This window comes from Heliconius melpomene, chromosome 2 (assembly GCF_056956725.1).
Source record: "Heliconius melpomene rosina isolate 202511_hmr_F chromosome 2, ASM5695672v1, whole genome shotgun sequence".
NCBI classification, from domain to species: domain Eukaryota; kingdom Metazoa; phylum Arthropoda; class Insecta; order Lepidoptera; family Nymphalidae; genus Heliconius; species Heliconius melpomene.
Genome location: NC_140390.1, coordinates 6,149,605 through 6,163,452, shown reverse-complemented (window position 1 = coordinate 6,163,452; position 13,848 = coordinate 6,149,605). Strand labels below are relative to the sequence as shown.

Genomic DNA, 13,848 nt, shown 5'->3' with positions numbered 1-13,848 from the left:
TATTATGAATTTTCTACTTTAACAAGATAGTGTGTACTTATACATTTTGATTTTAAGAATATCTAGTAGGTACATAGGTTTGGTATAGTAAATATTCATAGAGTTTAAGAGAGTTTTAATATTCACTTTCCACCGAATTTTCAAGACATTACACGTAACTGCACGCGCTTTGCTTGTTACTAAAGCGAAAAAATTCAAAACACAAAAATTCCTTCCCATAGCAAATTTTTCAAGGTAGTTAGTTAAAGGTAGGTAGGTAGCTAGGTATTCACCCATAAACGTAGCATTCAACTATCTTTCAATGAACGTTCGCAATTTCGCTGCGGTAACACAATTTATACCCCAAATTGCCACTCTATTACTATGCGGTTCTGCTCGCATTTAATTTTCATTTCTTGCTCCAGCCTGTCGTGCCGAGACAAGCAGCTCGCCGAGTGTGAAATTAATATAAGACGAACTGAAAACTTGGACGGGACTTGGTAAGTTCGTAGCTAGGCCAAGGTCTAAGTTTGCGGTGATAATTATAATATGGCTTTACTAGGAAGTACTGGGAAGTACTAGGAAGTAATGGGAAGTAAGTAATAAATGGAGTAATGTCGAAACTACCTAAGGTCATTTCAAGAGTTATAGATTCAATCTGTAATATTACAAATGGCTAAAATAAATATAAAACCATAAAAGAAATATATAAGATCTTTGAGCTTATGCTAATGTAACTTAGTTAACGAGGCAAAGTACAAGAATTCGGCGTAAAGTGGGGTTTGGAAATGAAGGGATAACATAAACACTGGATTTCCAGGTGGTCTCTGTGTACCCAGCGGGATACAGCGTGAAGCTGAAAATATATGTATACCTTATTAGTGTAATACAGCGGGAGAAGACGCGAGAGAAGTCCACGTTCATGATAAAATTAAAAATAAATAAATTATTACATTTTCTTAATGTCCATTAATTCCAATTAAACAGTATGTTAACACCGAGTGTGAGTAAATTCCAAGATAAAGTAAATAGCATATTTAACAACATCGTAGACTTAGAGAGTGCCTATTTAACTATTAAAGGTGTTTTAGTGCTTTGGAATAGAAAAGTCCTAGGATCGTAATGTTTATTTTCTATTGTATCTGTTGGTAAGTACACATTTAATATGTATAACCAATCGTAGCTCCAGAACTGTTACTTACAAAAAATAGTAAGTACTTTAAGAATAATTATTTTCATCATTGACGCCAGTGTATGACTGTAAGCGCGACTGGTTTAGTCTAGTATAAACACCCCCCCCTTTTTGATGAATTCTGGAGGTATTGTGTTGAGCATTGGAACTAAACGCCGCGCGTTGCCTCGTTACCAGAGCGACGAAATGAAAATGATATATTAAATATTTAAATTCCCGCGAATGTGTGGAATGGCCTACCCGCGGCAGTGTTTCCAGGTCAGTACGATATGGGTACCTTCAAAAAGCGCGCCTATCTCCACCTCAAAGACCGGCAACGCACTTGTAGCTCCTCTGGCGCTGCACGGGTTTTTTTTCTTGTCCTTTTTCCATAAAAAAAAATCCTCGAGGCAATCGAACCCTCAACCTAGTGTTGAAAGTCACACTGGTACTCCTGCTCCATCACGGCCTGATAGGATAGTTTACACTAACTTACAATTTACTATATTAAAACAGTAATTTCCAGAGTGCTACGAGCACCTTTGAGTTTGACTTCTCACAAATACAATTACATATTGTTGACAATATTATTATGTTTCCTGTGTTTCATAATAGCGTTTTATTGCTTGTAATATCGTTATTCCGTTCTCCACGGTTGAGAACACATGGAGAATAATTATTGTGTACGCCAGTGTTATGATTATGATTTTCTTGTTTGGCCGTCGTGGCGCAGCGGCACAAGGGTGTGTGTAACGCGACGGTTTTGGGTTCGATCCCCACTCGAGGAAGTGAAATATTTATTTACGTTTATATTTCCATTTCTTCGCTCTGATGTTAAGTTCTGCCCTCAACACGCAATGCCTCCAGAATTCGGCAGAAAGCGGGGAACGGAATGTCTTAGCACTAGGTTTTCTCTGCTTATCCTGCTGTGTGCGAGATACAGCGTGAAGCTGATTTTATTTTTGATTTGATTTTTTTTTTGTGACGTAAGAACAATTAGTTTTTTTTAATGGATTCTAATTATTTAAATCGCTTGGGCGTTGTATAGATTAAAAATTAACACGTTATTTAGGTAACTGATAAGGATAACTATTTGATTGAGGGTGTGAGTGTACTGCGACGGTTAGGGGTTCGATCCCCAATCGGAGGAATGAATTATTATTTATTAACTATTTTTGGAAAACTATTTTTCTTAGCTCTGCCAAATAAGGCAAAAAATCCGACGTTGAGTTCTGCCACCTAATGAATCGAAAATTTGGCGAAAAGTAGAGAACGGAGTGTTTCAACACTATATTCCCTCTGCCGATTCAGATGTGTATGGGATATAGCGTGAAGCTGATTCTTTTATTTCTTATTAAATTTCTATTAACCAATTCTAAGTTACCAAACACAACAAGAATTTGTTAAAACGAACAATAAAAAGTAAAGGATTACATTATTAAGTTTGCAAAACGAAATAAAACAAAATATTATTAGAACAACTTCCTTTCGAGAAAGATCATTTACAATTTAAGTCTAACACGAATTCTGCCTTTTATTTCAGAAAGAAAAATGTTCCAAGATAATCTCTGTTTCGCCATTTTATCTTAATTACATGGAGGTGTAAATTTTACGAACTTTGAATCTGTTTATATTAAATAAAACAACAGATAAGACTTATTTAGGGGTTTTATTTTCTTAGATTGGGACGTCGCTTGTTTATTTCTCTTTGAATGTTGTTAAAACTTTGCATAACGAAATTATAATATTGTTTAGTTTATTTAGTGTCAGCGTGTTTGTAAATATAATGATTATGGGTTTGGTTTCCCATTCAGAAAAGGAGAAAGAAAAGGAGGAGGAGGTTTCATTTCCCCATTCTGGTTTGACTCTAGTAGTCAAACGTTAGTTATGTCGGTGTAATCTCTATAATTCGGTCGGAAGGCGGAGAACGGAATATATTAAGGTTTTCTCTGCCTAACCTTCTAACTTTATGTTTCTATTATTTGTAAAAGTATGTGAGTCATTTTTGGGGTTTCGTAAAACACAATCAATTATAAGTGTTATAATATAAAATAAATAAATATCGTATATAAAACGGGCAGGAAGCGAAGCCATTATCAATAGCATAAATAATCTGTAAAGTATAAAATTATATAATCAGCTTCACGCTATATCCTGCATACAACAGGTTAGGTAGAGGAACCTAGTGTTAGGACACTCCCCATTTCTCGCTTTCAACTTACTAATAAAAAAACAAGTAAAGCGAATAATTCCAACTAAACTTGACTTCCAATAGGAAATGGACTAATTAGCAGTCGAATGTTGCGGTTGTTAGTTATTTCCTTTGATCTTTAAGCAATTACAATAATTGCCAAACGACTACCGAATTCAGCTATTAAGGAAATAAAGGTTACTATTGGATAAATATATTAGAAATGTTTGCTAAATTATTAAATGATTATATGTATAGATACAAATAAATATATTATAAAATATATGTCCAAATATTTTTGGTTTTAGGCTCCATTTTCCAGCACATCTTTCCTTCATTTTTTGTTCCATTTATTTTTACCATATATTTATCATCTTTCAACCATATATGTATTACTGTCCTTCTTTTGAGAACAATGGTAAATCGTTACAGCGATTTATTAACTTTAATGTATGAAGAGATATAAAATCTCGTATACATACAATTTTATTACTTTTTATTACGCTAACCCGGCGTTCGTCGCTGCCGGGTAAAAATACCACAGAGGTAACAAAAAATGAGACCTCGGTTGACCTTCGAAAACATATTCGATAAATATCAAAGATACTGGAGGAAAGTCACGTAAAAAGCATGAGGTGCCCCCGTCGGGCATGTATGAAGACGTTGATGATAGTGGACGAGGCGAAAGAGGTAGAGACCTCTTTATTATATTTGTTGTATATATTAATAAATATTGTTAATAATATAGGAAACTACGAATAATTTGGTATTTTTTACCCAGTAACGACCGTTTGTGTAAAAATTTGCGTAGTGACAAGCCCCGGGTTAAACATGTGTTGTAAGAGTTCAGAGGTATACGTTATTACGTAAGTTTTATAACATAATAACCAAACACTACGCTGAACATGCGGTCAGATGGATAACAGGCTGGTACAATGCTAATCTTTTAACTCTAAATATAGACAAAACCAAATACATCGCGTTCTCTCATCGCTCCCATTCCCAGCCGCCACCTGAGTTGTCGATTAGAGTACACACATATACTTGCACTCTTCTGGATAACTGTAATTGTCCTAGCTTACCTCGCACTTCTAATATCAAATATCTTGGCCTTACAGTTGATTGCTACCTGAACTGGAAACTTCATATCAATCACATAACCGGCCGTATAAGAAAACTGATTCCTATTTTCAGGAAACTTAGAAGTTCAGCTAATTTTGAAACCTTACTTCTTGTTTATCATGCCCTTATTCAAAGTCTCATCAGCTACTGCATCTGTGTATGGGGGGGTACAAGTAAAAAGTCGTTACTTCCCTTAGAACGTGCCCAAAGAGCCATACTAAAAGTCATGCTTGGAAAGCCCAGACGTTACAGTACCGACCTAGTTTATAGCAATAGCTCAGTCTTAACAGTTAGACAACTTTTCATAAAATCAGTTGTACTGCGGAAGCATAGGAGCACTCCTTTCAAGACCATCTGTAAGCGCAATAAGCCAAAGGTTTGTGATATCGAACGTTGCAAAACCAAGCTAGCTCGTTCTCACTTCTACGTCCTAAGCAGTTGCTTATACAATGATGTTAATAAAATTATCAACATTTACCCTTTGTCTTCGTCAAAATGTAAAGCAGTTATGAATACCTGGCTGCAGAGGTTGTCCTACTTAGATACGGAGAATCTTCTTCGTACCTAACTTACACTCATGACTCGTACATACATATACGCACATAAACACACACACGCACACACACAAACACACACACACACACACATTTGACACGTGGTAATAATATAGAATCTAATTGTTTTTCTTTTCTTCTTTTTCAATAATTAATTTAAAACTTTTGTTATATCGCTTTATTTTTGCTTATGTCGACATAATAATATGTACCTAATTGATGAGTATTCTCACTTTTGTCATCGAAATAGTGTCTTAGGGGCAAAGATGCTGGCAGCTGTGACACAGTTTACACTAGTACGGCTGCCATCGCTCACCTCTACTAAATTGTTGTCTTGTTTTTTCCATATTCTAACGAAATTAGAGTGTATTCCATATTCTAACGAAATTAAATTTAGTGCAATTAACTTTGCTTTACTATTTTATAATAACCCCTGCGGATTCGCCCGCTTAATCTTCAATTATTATTATTATTTCTATTTATTTTCACACTGTATCCCGCATATAGTAAGGTAAGCAGAAGAAACGTAGTGTTAAGGCACTCAACGTTTCCCACTCACAACTAAATTTTGAAGATATTGCTTGGTGATTCAATTCAAGAACGAGGAAAATGAAAATAAGTCATTTTCCCGAGTGGGATTCGAATCTACAAACGGTCGCGTATACCCAGCTGCTGCAACGGTGTTTCTGTATGTTATCAACGAATAAAATAAATTTAAGTATAGTTACTTTCATCTTAACGCTATATCAGCATGTAGAAAGGAAGGCAGAAGGAGTCTAATGTTACTACACTCCGCTCCCCACCTTCCACCAAATTCTGGAGGCATTGCATCCTGAGCGGTAGAACTTTGCCTCGACACGAAAGCAAATAAAAGAAAATATTATTTAATTTTCTAAAATGGGGATGGAACCCGTAACCTGTCACGTTTATAGTCACACGCTTTCCGCGCCATGACTGGCCTCAAGTATATTCTGTTATAGCTTTTGACCTAATATGCCAACTAGTAATAAAATTCTTTCAATATATCGCTTTATAACCACCAATATCTTCAAGGATTGTAAAAATTATATTAGTATATACATAAATAGTATATCTTAGTAACATCATTTTGTTCACAATCTTCTGATTGTATGGACCTTAGAAACGTATTTGGTGAATATATATAACGCAAGCTTTATTTTAATTAATTAATATTAAATAAAAAAAACTATTTTTGCAAAATATTAACAAAATGAAGATAGAATAAACAAACATTGGCTTAACTGTTAATTCATATTTATGATACAAATAGAAGTTACGGGTTTTATTTATATTTTACCAAAATTTTTACAAGCCTATTCCAAAAAGGGTTTTAATTGATACCAAAAAAATTGTTTAAAGTTGTCAGATCTACTATTAAAAAGGACAAGGTAAGCGAATAAAAAAGTCTAGTGGGAAAACAACGGTTAACTCTAGCTCTATTATCAAATATGTATTCATAATATAAGGTTTGCGACAAATATATATTTTTTTTATTTTCTGTCAACTCCTGCTAGTGCTAGTCTGCAAATTAATGAATCCAGCTAGCTCATTTAAAAAACTTAAAAGGATCCAGGACCCCACAGGATGTTCTGCCGTCATAAAGATCCTCTCTCAGGAGACCTCGTGTGGACATTATGTGTATGCCAATGGGCGTACAGCATCGATGTCTGTAAGCTCTTAACCACCAGCTCAATGCCTAGATGGGCATTGAGCATTTGAGCCTGAAGCAGTAGCAGGTTTCTTTGATATAAAAAAAAATCTATCACTAATTGATGATGCTCTAATATTGCTTCAGGCTTCTAAACAATGCTTATACATCTCTTGCTTCAAGTCTCTGAAGATGACATAGCCAAAGTTAACCAAGAATACAATTTAGATGACGTTAAAATAAAAGATTATATAAATATTATTAACATCTGGTGCAACAAGCAAGACCATTTAGTAGAAGCTCACAAATATATGAGTAAGTTCATTTTCCAGTTATAATTCATTTAAAATTAAAGTTTAAACGTTATGAAAGTTCTTTCAAAGACTATCTTTTCTATTATACATTTTGTTTCACGCTGTATTCTGGAGAGTAAGCAGAGAGAACCCAGTGTTATGACACCATATTCTCCGCTTTCTACTGGAATTTGAGATTGAATTCGCAACTTTCGCGTTTTAATCACATAAAACTCTCCGTTCTCTCTGACTACCTTGCTGGGTACAAAGCGTAAAGCTAAATTAAGTTAAATTAACATTTTATTTTTTTCGCTCTGGTGTCTCACCACGTAATGCGTCCAGAATTTGGTGAAAAATGAGGAGAGTTTTAACACTACGTTCCTTCTGCTTACGGGATACAGCTTGGAGTTGATTTAAAATATATTTATAATGAACGCTTTCAGCGCCTGACGTTATAACACGTCTAATAATTATATCAAGAGGCAAAATTGAGGAAACTAAAGCGAAAATCGAGAGACTAATGACCACGAGAGGTATGTTACCCGAAGTGATTCTAAATAAATCGTACGAGGAATTTGAAAATCTTTTAGAGAATGTGTATGTATTTTAATTTATTTTATTTTAGCTAGTACCTTGTGTTAAAATAATTTAATAGCTTAATTTTAACCGAGTTGATGATAACTATAGCCAAAAAGCGTAAAATCAGTTTCTTAGAAGAATTGAACATATTTCTCTACTTTTTTTGAAATTAAATTAACATTATTAATAATTATACCTTTTTATAATTAATTTAATATTCTCAACTAATAATTATCTTTTATTCCTTTATAAATTTTTTCAGAATATTTATTCCAATGCCTAAATTAGATGTAAGCAAATCGAGAATAATGATAGCAAAATATTGCAATCCTGATCTTCACGTTTTTGATACTTTAAGTTACGTGAGATATACATTTATGGTGAGTATTTGTTTTATTTATTACACAGGTAGGGCACGGTAGACAAAGGGAACCTGGGAACCTATCGTTAAGACACTTCCGTTCCCCATGTATACAATAACTTCGCTCTGGTTGAGTTCTGTCCTGCCACTCAACACGCAATGCCTCCAGAATTCGCCAGAAAGTGGGGAATGTAGTATCTTAATACTAGGTTCCCTCTGCCTATCCTGCTGTGTGCGGGATACAGCGTGAAGCTGATTTATATAGATTAGGCAAATTTTATAATATTTTATAACTTTTAATAATATATATTTTTCTTAGATCGGCGAGTTTAGATTATATGTGGACTACAATATATCAGATATACATATCTTGGATTTAAAAGGATTAACATTAAACGACGTAGCACAATTCAATCCATTAGTTTTTAGGAAAGGAGAAATTCTACATACGGTAACTATGGATATATATTTTAAGGACGTAGTGTTGAGACCCGCTACTTAACACGCAATGCCTCGAAAATTAATCGGAACGTGGGGAACGGAGTATCTTAAAATTAGGTTCCCTCCGCCTTCCCCGGAATAAGCGAGAAGCGGTTATTTATGACAACGCATGCAAAATTCAATGGCTATGTTAAAAGATTTGTAATCTTCTATGTAAAATATTTTTGAATATTAATAACCAATATCTTTAGGTATTTTTTTTTAGCTTTACGTTTTATCATGCATATAGTAGTGGGTATAGGCAGAGAGAAAATGTGATGCTAGTGTCAAGACACTCCGTTCCCAACTTTCCATGGAATTCTTGAGACATTGAACTATAAAGAGGAAAATATATTTTTTTTATTCCCTCAAGTGAGAATCAAACCTACACCCAGTCGCGTCTACATTATCACTCTTTACTTTACGCTTTGCTTTACTTTACGCAACAGGGTAGGCAGAGGGAACCAAGCGTTAAGAGCTTTTAGAGACATTGCGTGTTGAGTGGCATAACTCAACGCCGCGCTTTGCCCAAATAACGAATATTCTGCATTTAATATTAAATAATTATTATTCTTGATTTTAGAAAGGCTACGGCTTAAGAGTAAAAGGTATACATATATTAAACGCACCGACATATGCAGATAAGTTTATATCTGTGTTGAAACCAGTGTTGAGTGAAAAAGTGGCAGGGAGAATCCACGTACATAATTCATATGATGACCTTCATAAATATATACCGAAGGAGTTTCTTCCTGAAGACTATGGCGGAGAAGAACCGAGCATTGCAATAATACATGGTAAGTGTAGTCTATGACCTGAGATCTGTCTTAAGATGACCGTTTTCAGTCATAGATATATAATTTATGAATGAAAACGATATCTCAAGATATATTTCTGACCTGAGAGCGGTTTATAAATTAGCTTATTCCACGGGGGTGAAATAAATGGATATTGTAATTATCCTGTTTATCTTTTAACTTCATGTTGTATCCTTCTGTAGTAGGGTAGGCTAAGGAAATCTTCTGTAAGACACTCGGCGACCCACTATGGCGGAACTTAACGCCGCCGTAATCACCTAATAATAATATAATAATACAACTAGCTTATTTACAATATTATATATATATAGAATATATTTTTAAGTCTGAAAAATATTATAAAATTGCTAAGGTTTTTCGAAAAATTATCAGTGTTTATTTTTTGTGCCTGACGCAATTTTATATATTTATTTATATTTATATTTTTATTAATATTTTTACGTAGTAAAATTTATTAATAGCGTAGATGCACATTTAAACTAATAAATTTTACTAATAACGGCCCAATATTTTACTGGTTTATTTGGTTTTCTTTAGGTATATTATTATATACTCGTATAATATAAATATAGATCTAAGAAAATTATTGGTAAAAAACCAAAAAATGATAGAAATGTTTTTTTTTTTATATACATTTTCGTAACTAAATAGAAATCTTTCCAAATTCATTCATTCAAAATTATGTTTGTATTATTAAATCTTTACTTTTTTTCCAGAACAATGGAAGAAATATTTGAAGACAGATGAAGCAAGAAAATTTTTAGAAAACTCGAATAAGCTCAAGAGCGATGAGTCCAAGCGTAATTGCGCAAAATTCAACGAAGAATATTTGGGAATGCCGGGATCTTTTAGGAAACTTAATGTTGATTAATTATGTAAATTCTTATCATATTATTGGGGATATTTTAATATATTATTTTAATTTAGAGAATAGAATAGAATTGAATTGAATTGTCAGACCAAAACGGTGATGGTGAGACGAGCTGGACCATTATAAGCCTGACTGGTGCTCAATAGCGCTAAATAGATCAGAGTGGAAGAAGTGGAGGGAGGCCTTTGCCCAACAATGAGACAGGACAGGCTAGGGGAAAAAAAAATAATTTGTTTGATTTTCTTTTGCCCTGAGGTCATCGTGGTGGAGTGGCATAGCGTCCAACTGTAAACTAGTTTTTGGTTCTAGGTTCGAAAACCCCAATAATTATTACTATAAAACAAAAATATTTTTTTTTAAAATATACGTATATTTTAATTTTAATAGCAAAGTAGACAGTGTTAGTAGTAATAGTAAGTAGTGTTCAAAGTATTTGATTCAATTTGGTTTTCCATTTTCAATATTTTTTTATACACTCAAATATTTAGTTTAATAGTACCTGATATTCATTTGTTTTCACATTTCTGCGTCTTTGACATATTTTTAAGCGTTTGTTACTATTAGAATTCAACTTAAACCTAAATTCAAGGACACCTAATGTCAGAAATAGTTAAAATCATCTAAAATTGAAGTCTGGGCCAAAGAAAAAAAATGTATACATAAGCTCGAAACACATTACCCTTCTTTTCGCGTAGTTGGATAAAAAGGATAGCTAAATGTCCTTGAAAAAGATTAATATAAGTAAAAATTACTTGCATAGTACATCTTAGTTTACCAGAATCTCGTAATTCAATCAAACTGAGCGAGGCCCCTTTTTGTATTCATAAATTGTACCCTACGGGAAAACCTTACAAAAAGGCACCTTTAGACGGAACAGAGCAAATTATTATTTCTATAATATGAATTTAAAAATATGTATTAAATTATTTCTTAATTTTTTAATTAAAATATTAATTCCTTATTTTGTCGTCTTTTAGATTCTAAATTATGGTTGTACTAACTAGGGTAGGTAGAGAAAAACTAGTATACAGACACTCCGTTTCCCAATTTTCAATAATTTTTAAAGCACGGCGTTGAGTTTCGTAAAATATTTCACTAAGTAGAAATCGAATCTACACCAGTCAATCGCTGAGCTGCTGCTCCACGACGGTCTCTATCCTCATTGAGAATAAATATTTTTACTAAACTATTACTGATGCAAGATTTTGTTAATTTATATATTACTAAATATTTGTATATGTTTAATAAAAAACTTCTAACTATTACTGTCGTGACAGGTTGTGGGTTCGATTCCCACTCGAGAAAATGAAATATTTAATATTTCGCTAAGTTCCGCCATTCAACCCGCAATGCCACCGGAATCCAGCGGAAAATAGGGTACGGATTGTCTTAACACAAGGTTCCCTCTGCCTACCTACCTAAATAAAATATAATTGTAACAAATATAACGTGTGGGAGTGCCCTTACTTTGAACAATCTAAAGGGAATTCATGGAAAACAATATAAGTTTTTGGTGGAACAAGATGGGGGCAGGTCTTCACCAGAAAAATAAGAAAAGTGTGAGATGTCTTAATATCTATATATTTTATATTCTCTTGGGCCTATAAAATGTAGAAATTTTAAATATATTATAGAAATATTTGTTTTTGTTATATTCTTTATTTAATTAATATGAGATGTGTCAATTTTTTCACGCTTTTCACGTTTCACGCTGTGAGGACGAGCTCAATGTTAATACGCTCCACTCCCCACTTTCCGTCGAATTCTGGAGGCATTACGTATTTAGGTGGAACTCAAGGATTTTTGGATGGTACCAGAGCGAGTCCTCGAGTGGGAATCGAACCCACAACTAATCGCGCTAGACTCAATATGTATAATATATTAAAATTATATTTTATTTTTGAATTGTATCATAAAATTGTAAAACAAATATTAATTATCCAGATATTGCTAGATGCCATTTCAAATCCTAGGGGTATTAGGGATATTTTATTTAATTTAATTTTATTTAATTTACAAAATTTTTAGCTTCATAATTAATTGGTTCCTATATTATTTCTGTTTTATTTATTTTATTTTTAGTTTATTTATTTTTCAAAGTAGGAGTTGAAAAATAAATAACTCATAACCGTTATATTTATATTTAGACGCAGCATGGTCCACTGCGTCACTACGGCCTTTAAAATTAACAACCATGAAACAATATTATTTTAAAAATTATTATTTTAATATAACTAATTCGAATAATAAAATTTTTACGACTTCTAATAATATAATTTTATATTTAAATGTCGACGTTCAAGTAAATATGTATATTTAAGTGGAATACATATGTCATAATTATTATGAACTGACATTTTGTTAAATTATAGTTATAGTAATAATCTTTAAAAAAAATAACATAAAATCAAATTAGCTTCACGCCCGTATCCCGCACATAGCAGGGTAGGCAGAGGGAACCTAGTGTTAAGAGACTCCGTTCCCCACGTTCTCCATTTTCCGCCGAATTCTGGAGGCATTGCGTGTTGAGTGGCGGAACTAAACGCCGCCCTTTGCCTCACTACTCACTGTATCAATTATTTAATTCTTTTCTCAAGCAACTCAACCATGAATCACGTGATATTTTTTATAATTTTTATCCCCTCCCCTACCCCCTTGGTAATAAGTGAAGAAGGTTTAAGTAAAATGGTAAAGAAGACAAAATAATTATTTGTTTTCATTACTGGCTTTGAATTTATCGTCTACTAGAATTGTCAAATGAGTCATTTTCCAAAAGATAGAGACATGTACAAACAGACTATGAATTATCTAATAATACTTGACCCCCGTTTTATCCTTTGGGTACCTAAATATTTTTTTTGGTGTTAAAATTAATTACTTATCTTGTAATATTGTTCTTGAAATTACTAATGCAAGGTTTTATAATTACGTGGTAGACCTTGCGAAATATTGTAAAACTAATTGCTTCTAAGAATGACATAATATATATGTATATCTTAAAAATAATAACTAGGAGAAATATTTATATACATATCTCCAGAAAAGAACTGAGAAGAAAACACACTGTTATAAAGAACTTCTAAGGTCAGTGAAAGAGTATTACTGTTCCCCAATTAACTTTCCATTCTCTCCTTTCCACCTTGTCATATTCCTTAAATAAAATTAAAACTCACTGGATTTAATGGTTTAAACAGTAAATCATTGCCAATTGCATCAAAACAGATGCAAAATAATGAAGTAATAATAAAATCAATCTATATATATAATTATAAAGAGTTTTATTATTTGAAATATAATATTCTTAGAACGACCTTTGCATGCCACTTGTTAACCACATAGATCATGTATTCCACCGTGTAATTCTCACTAAATGCGATAAGAGGATGTGTTATATAAATTATATATAACTAGCGAGCGCGCGCAGCTTCGCCTGCTTATTTGAACCCTTAGGGGTGAATTCTAGAAAACCATGAAACACGTGTTCAATGAAATATTTTTAAGAGTCTGAATTTCAAATTTTATAAAAATCGGTGCCGATTTAAAAAAAATCCACACAATCTTTCAACCCCTATTTCATCCCTTTAGAATTAAAAAAATTTAAAATCCCTTCTTAGTGAATGTCCAGATTATGAAAATAATCATCTGTCCAAATTTCACGTCTCTATCATCAGCAGTTACTGCTGTCCGTGCGTGTTACGAAAATGTGGAAATGAAATATTTGATATTTATATTTTCTTCCAGATAAGGCACGGGGTTTAGT

General features: G+C 33.1%; 1 protein-coding gene across 2 annotated transcripts; it reads left to right on the top strand.

Annotated features, from left to right (window-relative positions):
* The first annotated feature begins 398 nt into the window (after positions 1-398).
* On the top strand, positions 399-11,944 carry LOC146540601 (alpha-tocopherol transfer protein-like). 2 transcript variants are annotated; one of them, XM_085201167.1, is made up of 7 exons: positions 399-479; positions 6,834-7,001; positions 7,423-7,576; positions 7,821-7,938; positions 8,239-8,370; positions 8,983-9,196; positions 9,934-11,944. In XM_085201167.1, exons 2-7 carry the CDS (start codon positions 6,845-6,847, stop codon positions 10,086-10,088), a joined length of 930 nt encoding a protein of 309 aa, XP_085057293.1. In that variant the 5' UTR covers positions 399-479; positions 6,834-6,844; the 3' UTR covers positions 10,089-11,944. The 2 variants fall into 2 exon arrangements, with proteins under 2 accessions (XP_085057293.1, XP_085057282.1); XM_085201156.1 differs by lacking the exon at positions 399-479 and adding an exon at positions 6,148-6,426.
* The last annotated feature ends 1,904 nt before the right edge of the window (positions 11,945-13,848 follow it).

Coding starts and splice junctions, on each gene's coding strand:
- LOC146540601 (XM_085201167.1), top strand. CDS start 6,845: ATGCTTATACATCTCTTGCTTCAAGTCTCTGAAGATGACATAGCCAAA. Junction 7,002..7,422: donor AGAAGCTCACAAATATATGA/GTAAGTTCATTT, acceptor GAACGCTTTCAG/CGCCTGACGTTATAACACGT. Junction 9,197..9,933: donor GAGCATTGCAATAATACATG/GTAAGTGTAGTC, acceptor CTTTTTTTCCAG/AACAATGGAAGAAATATTTG.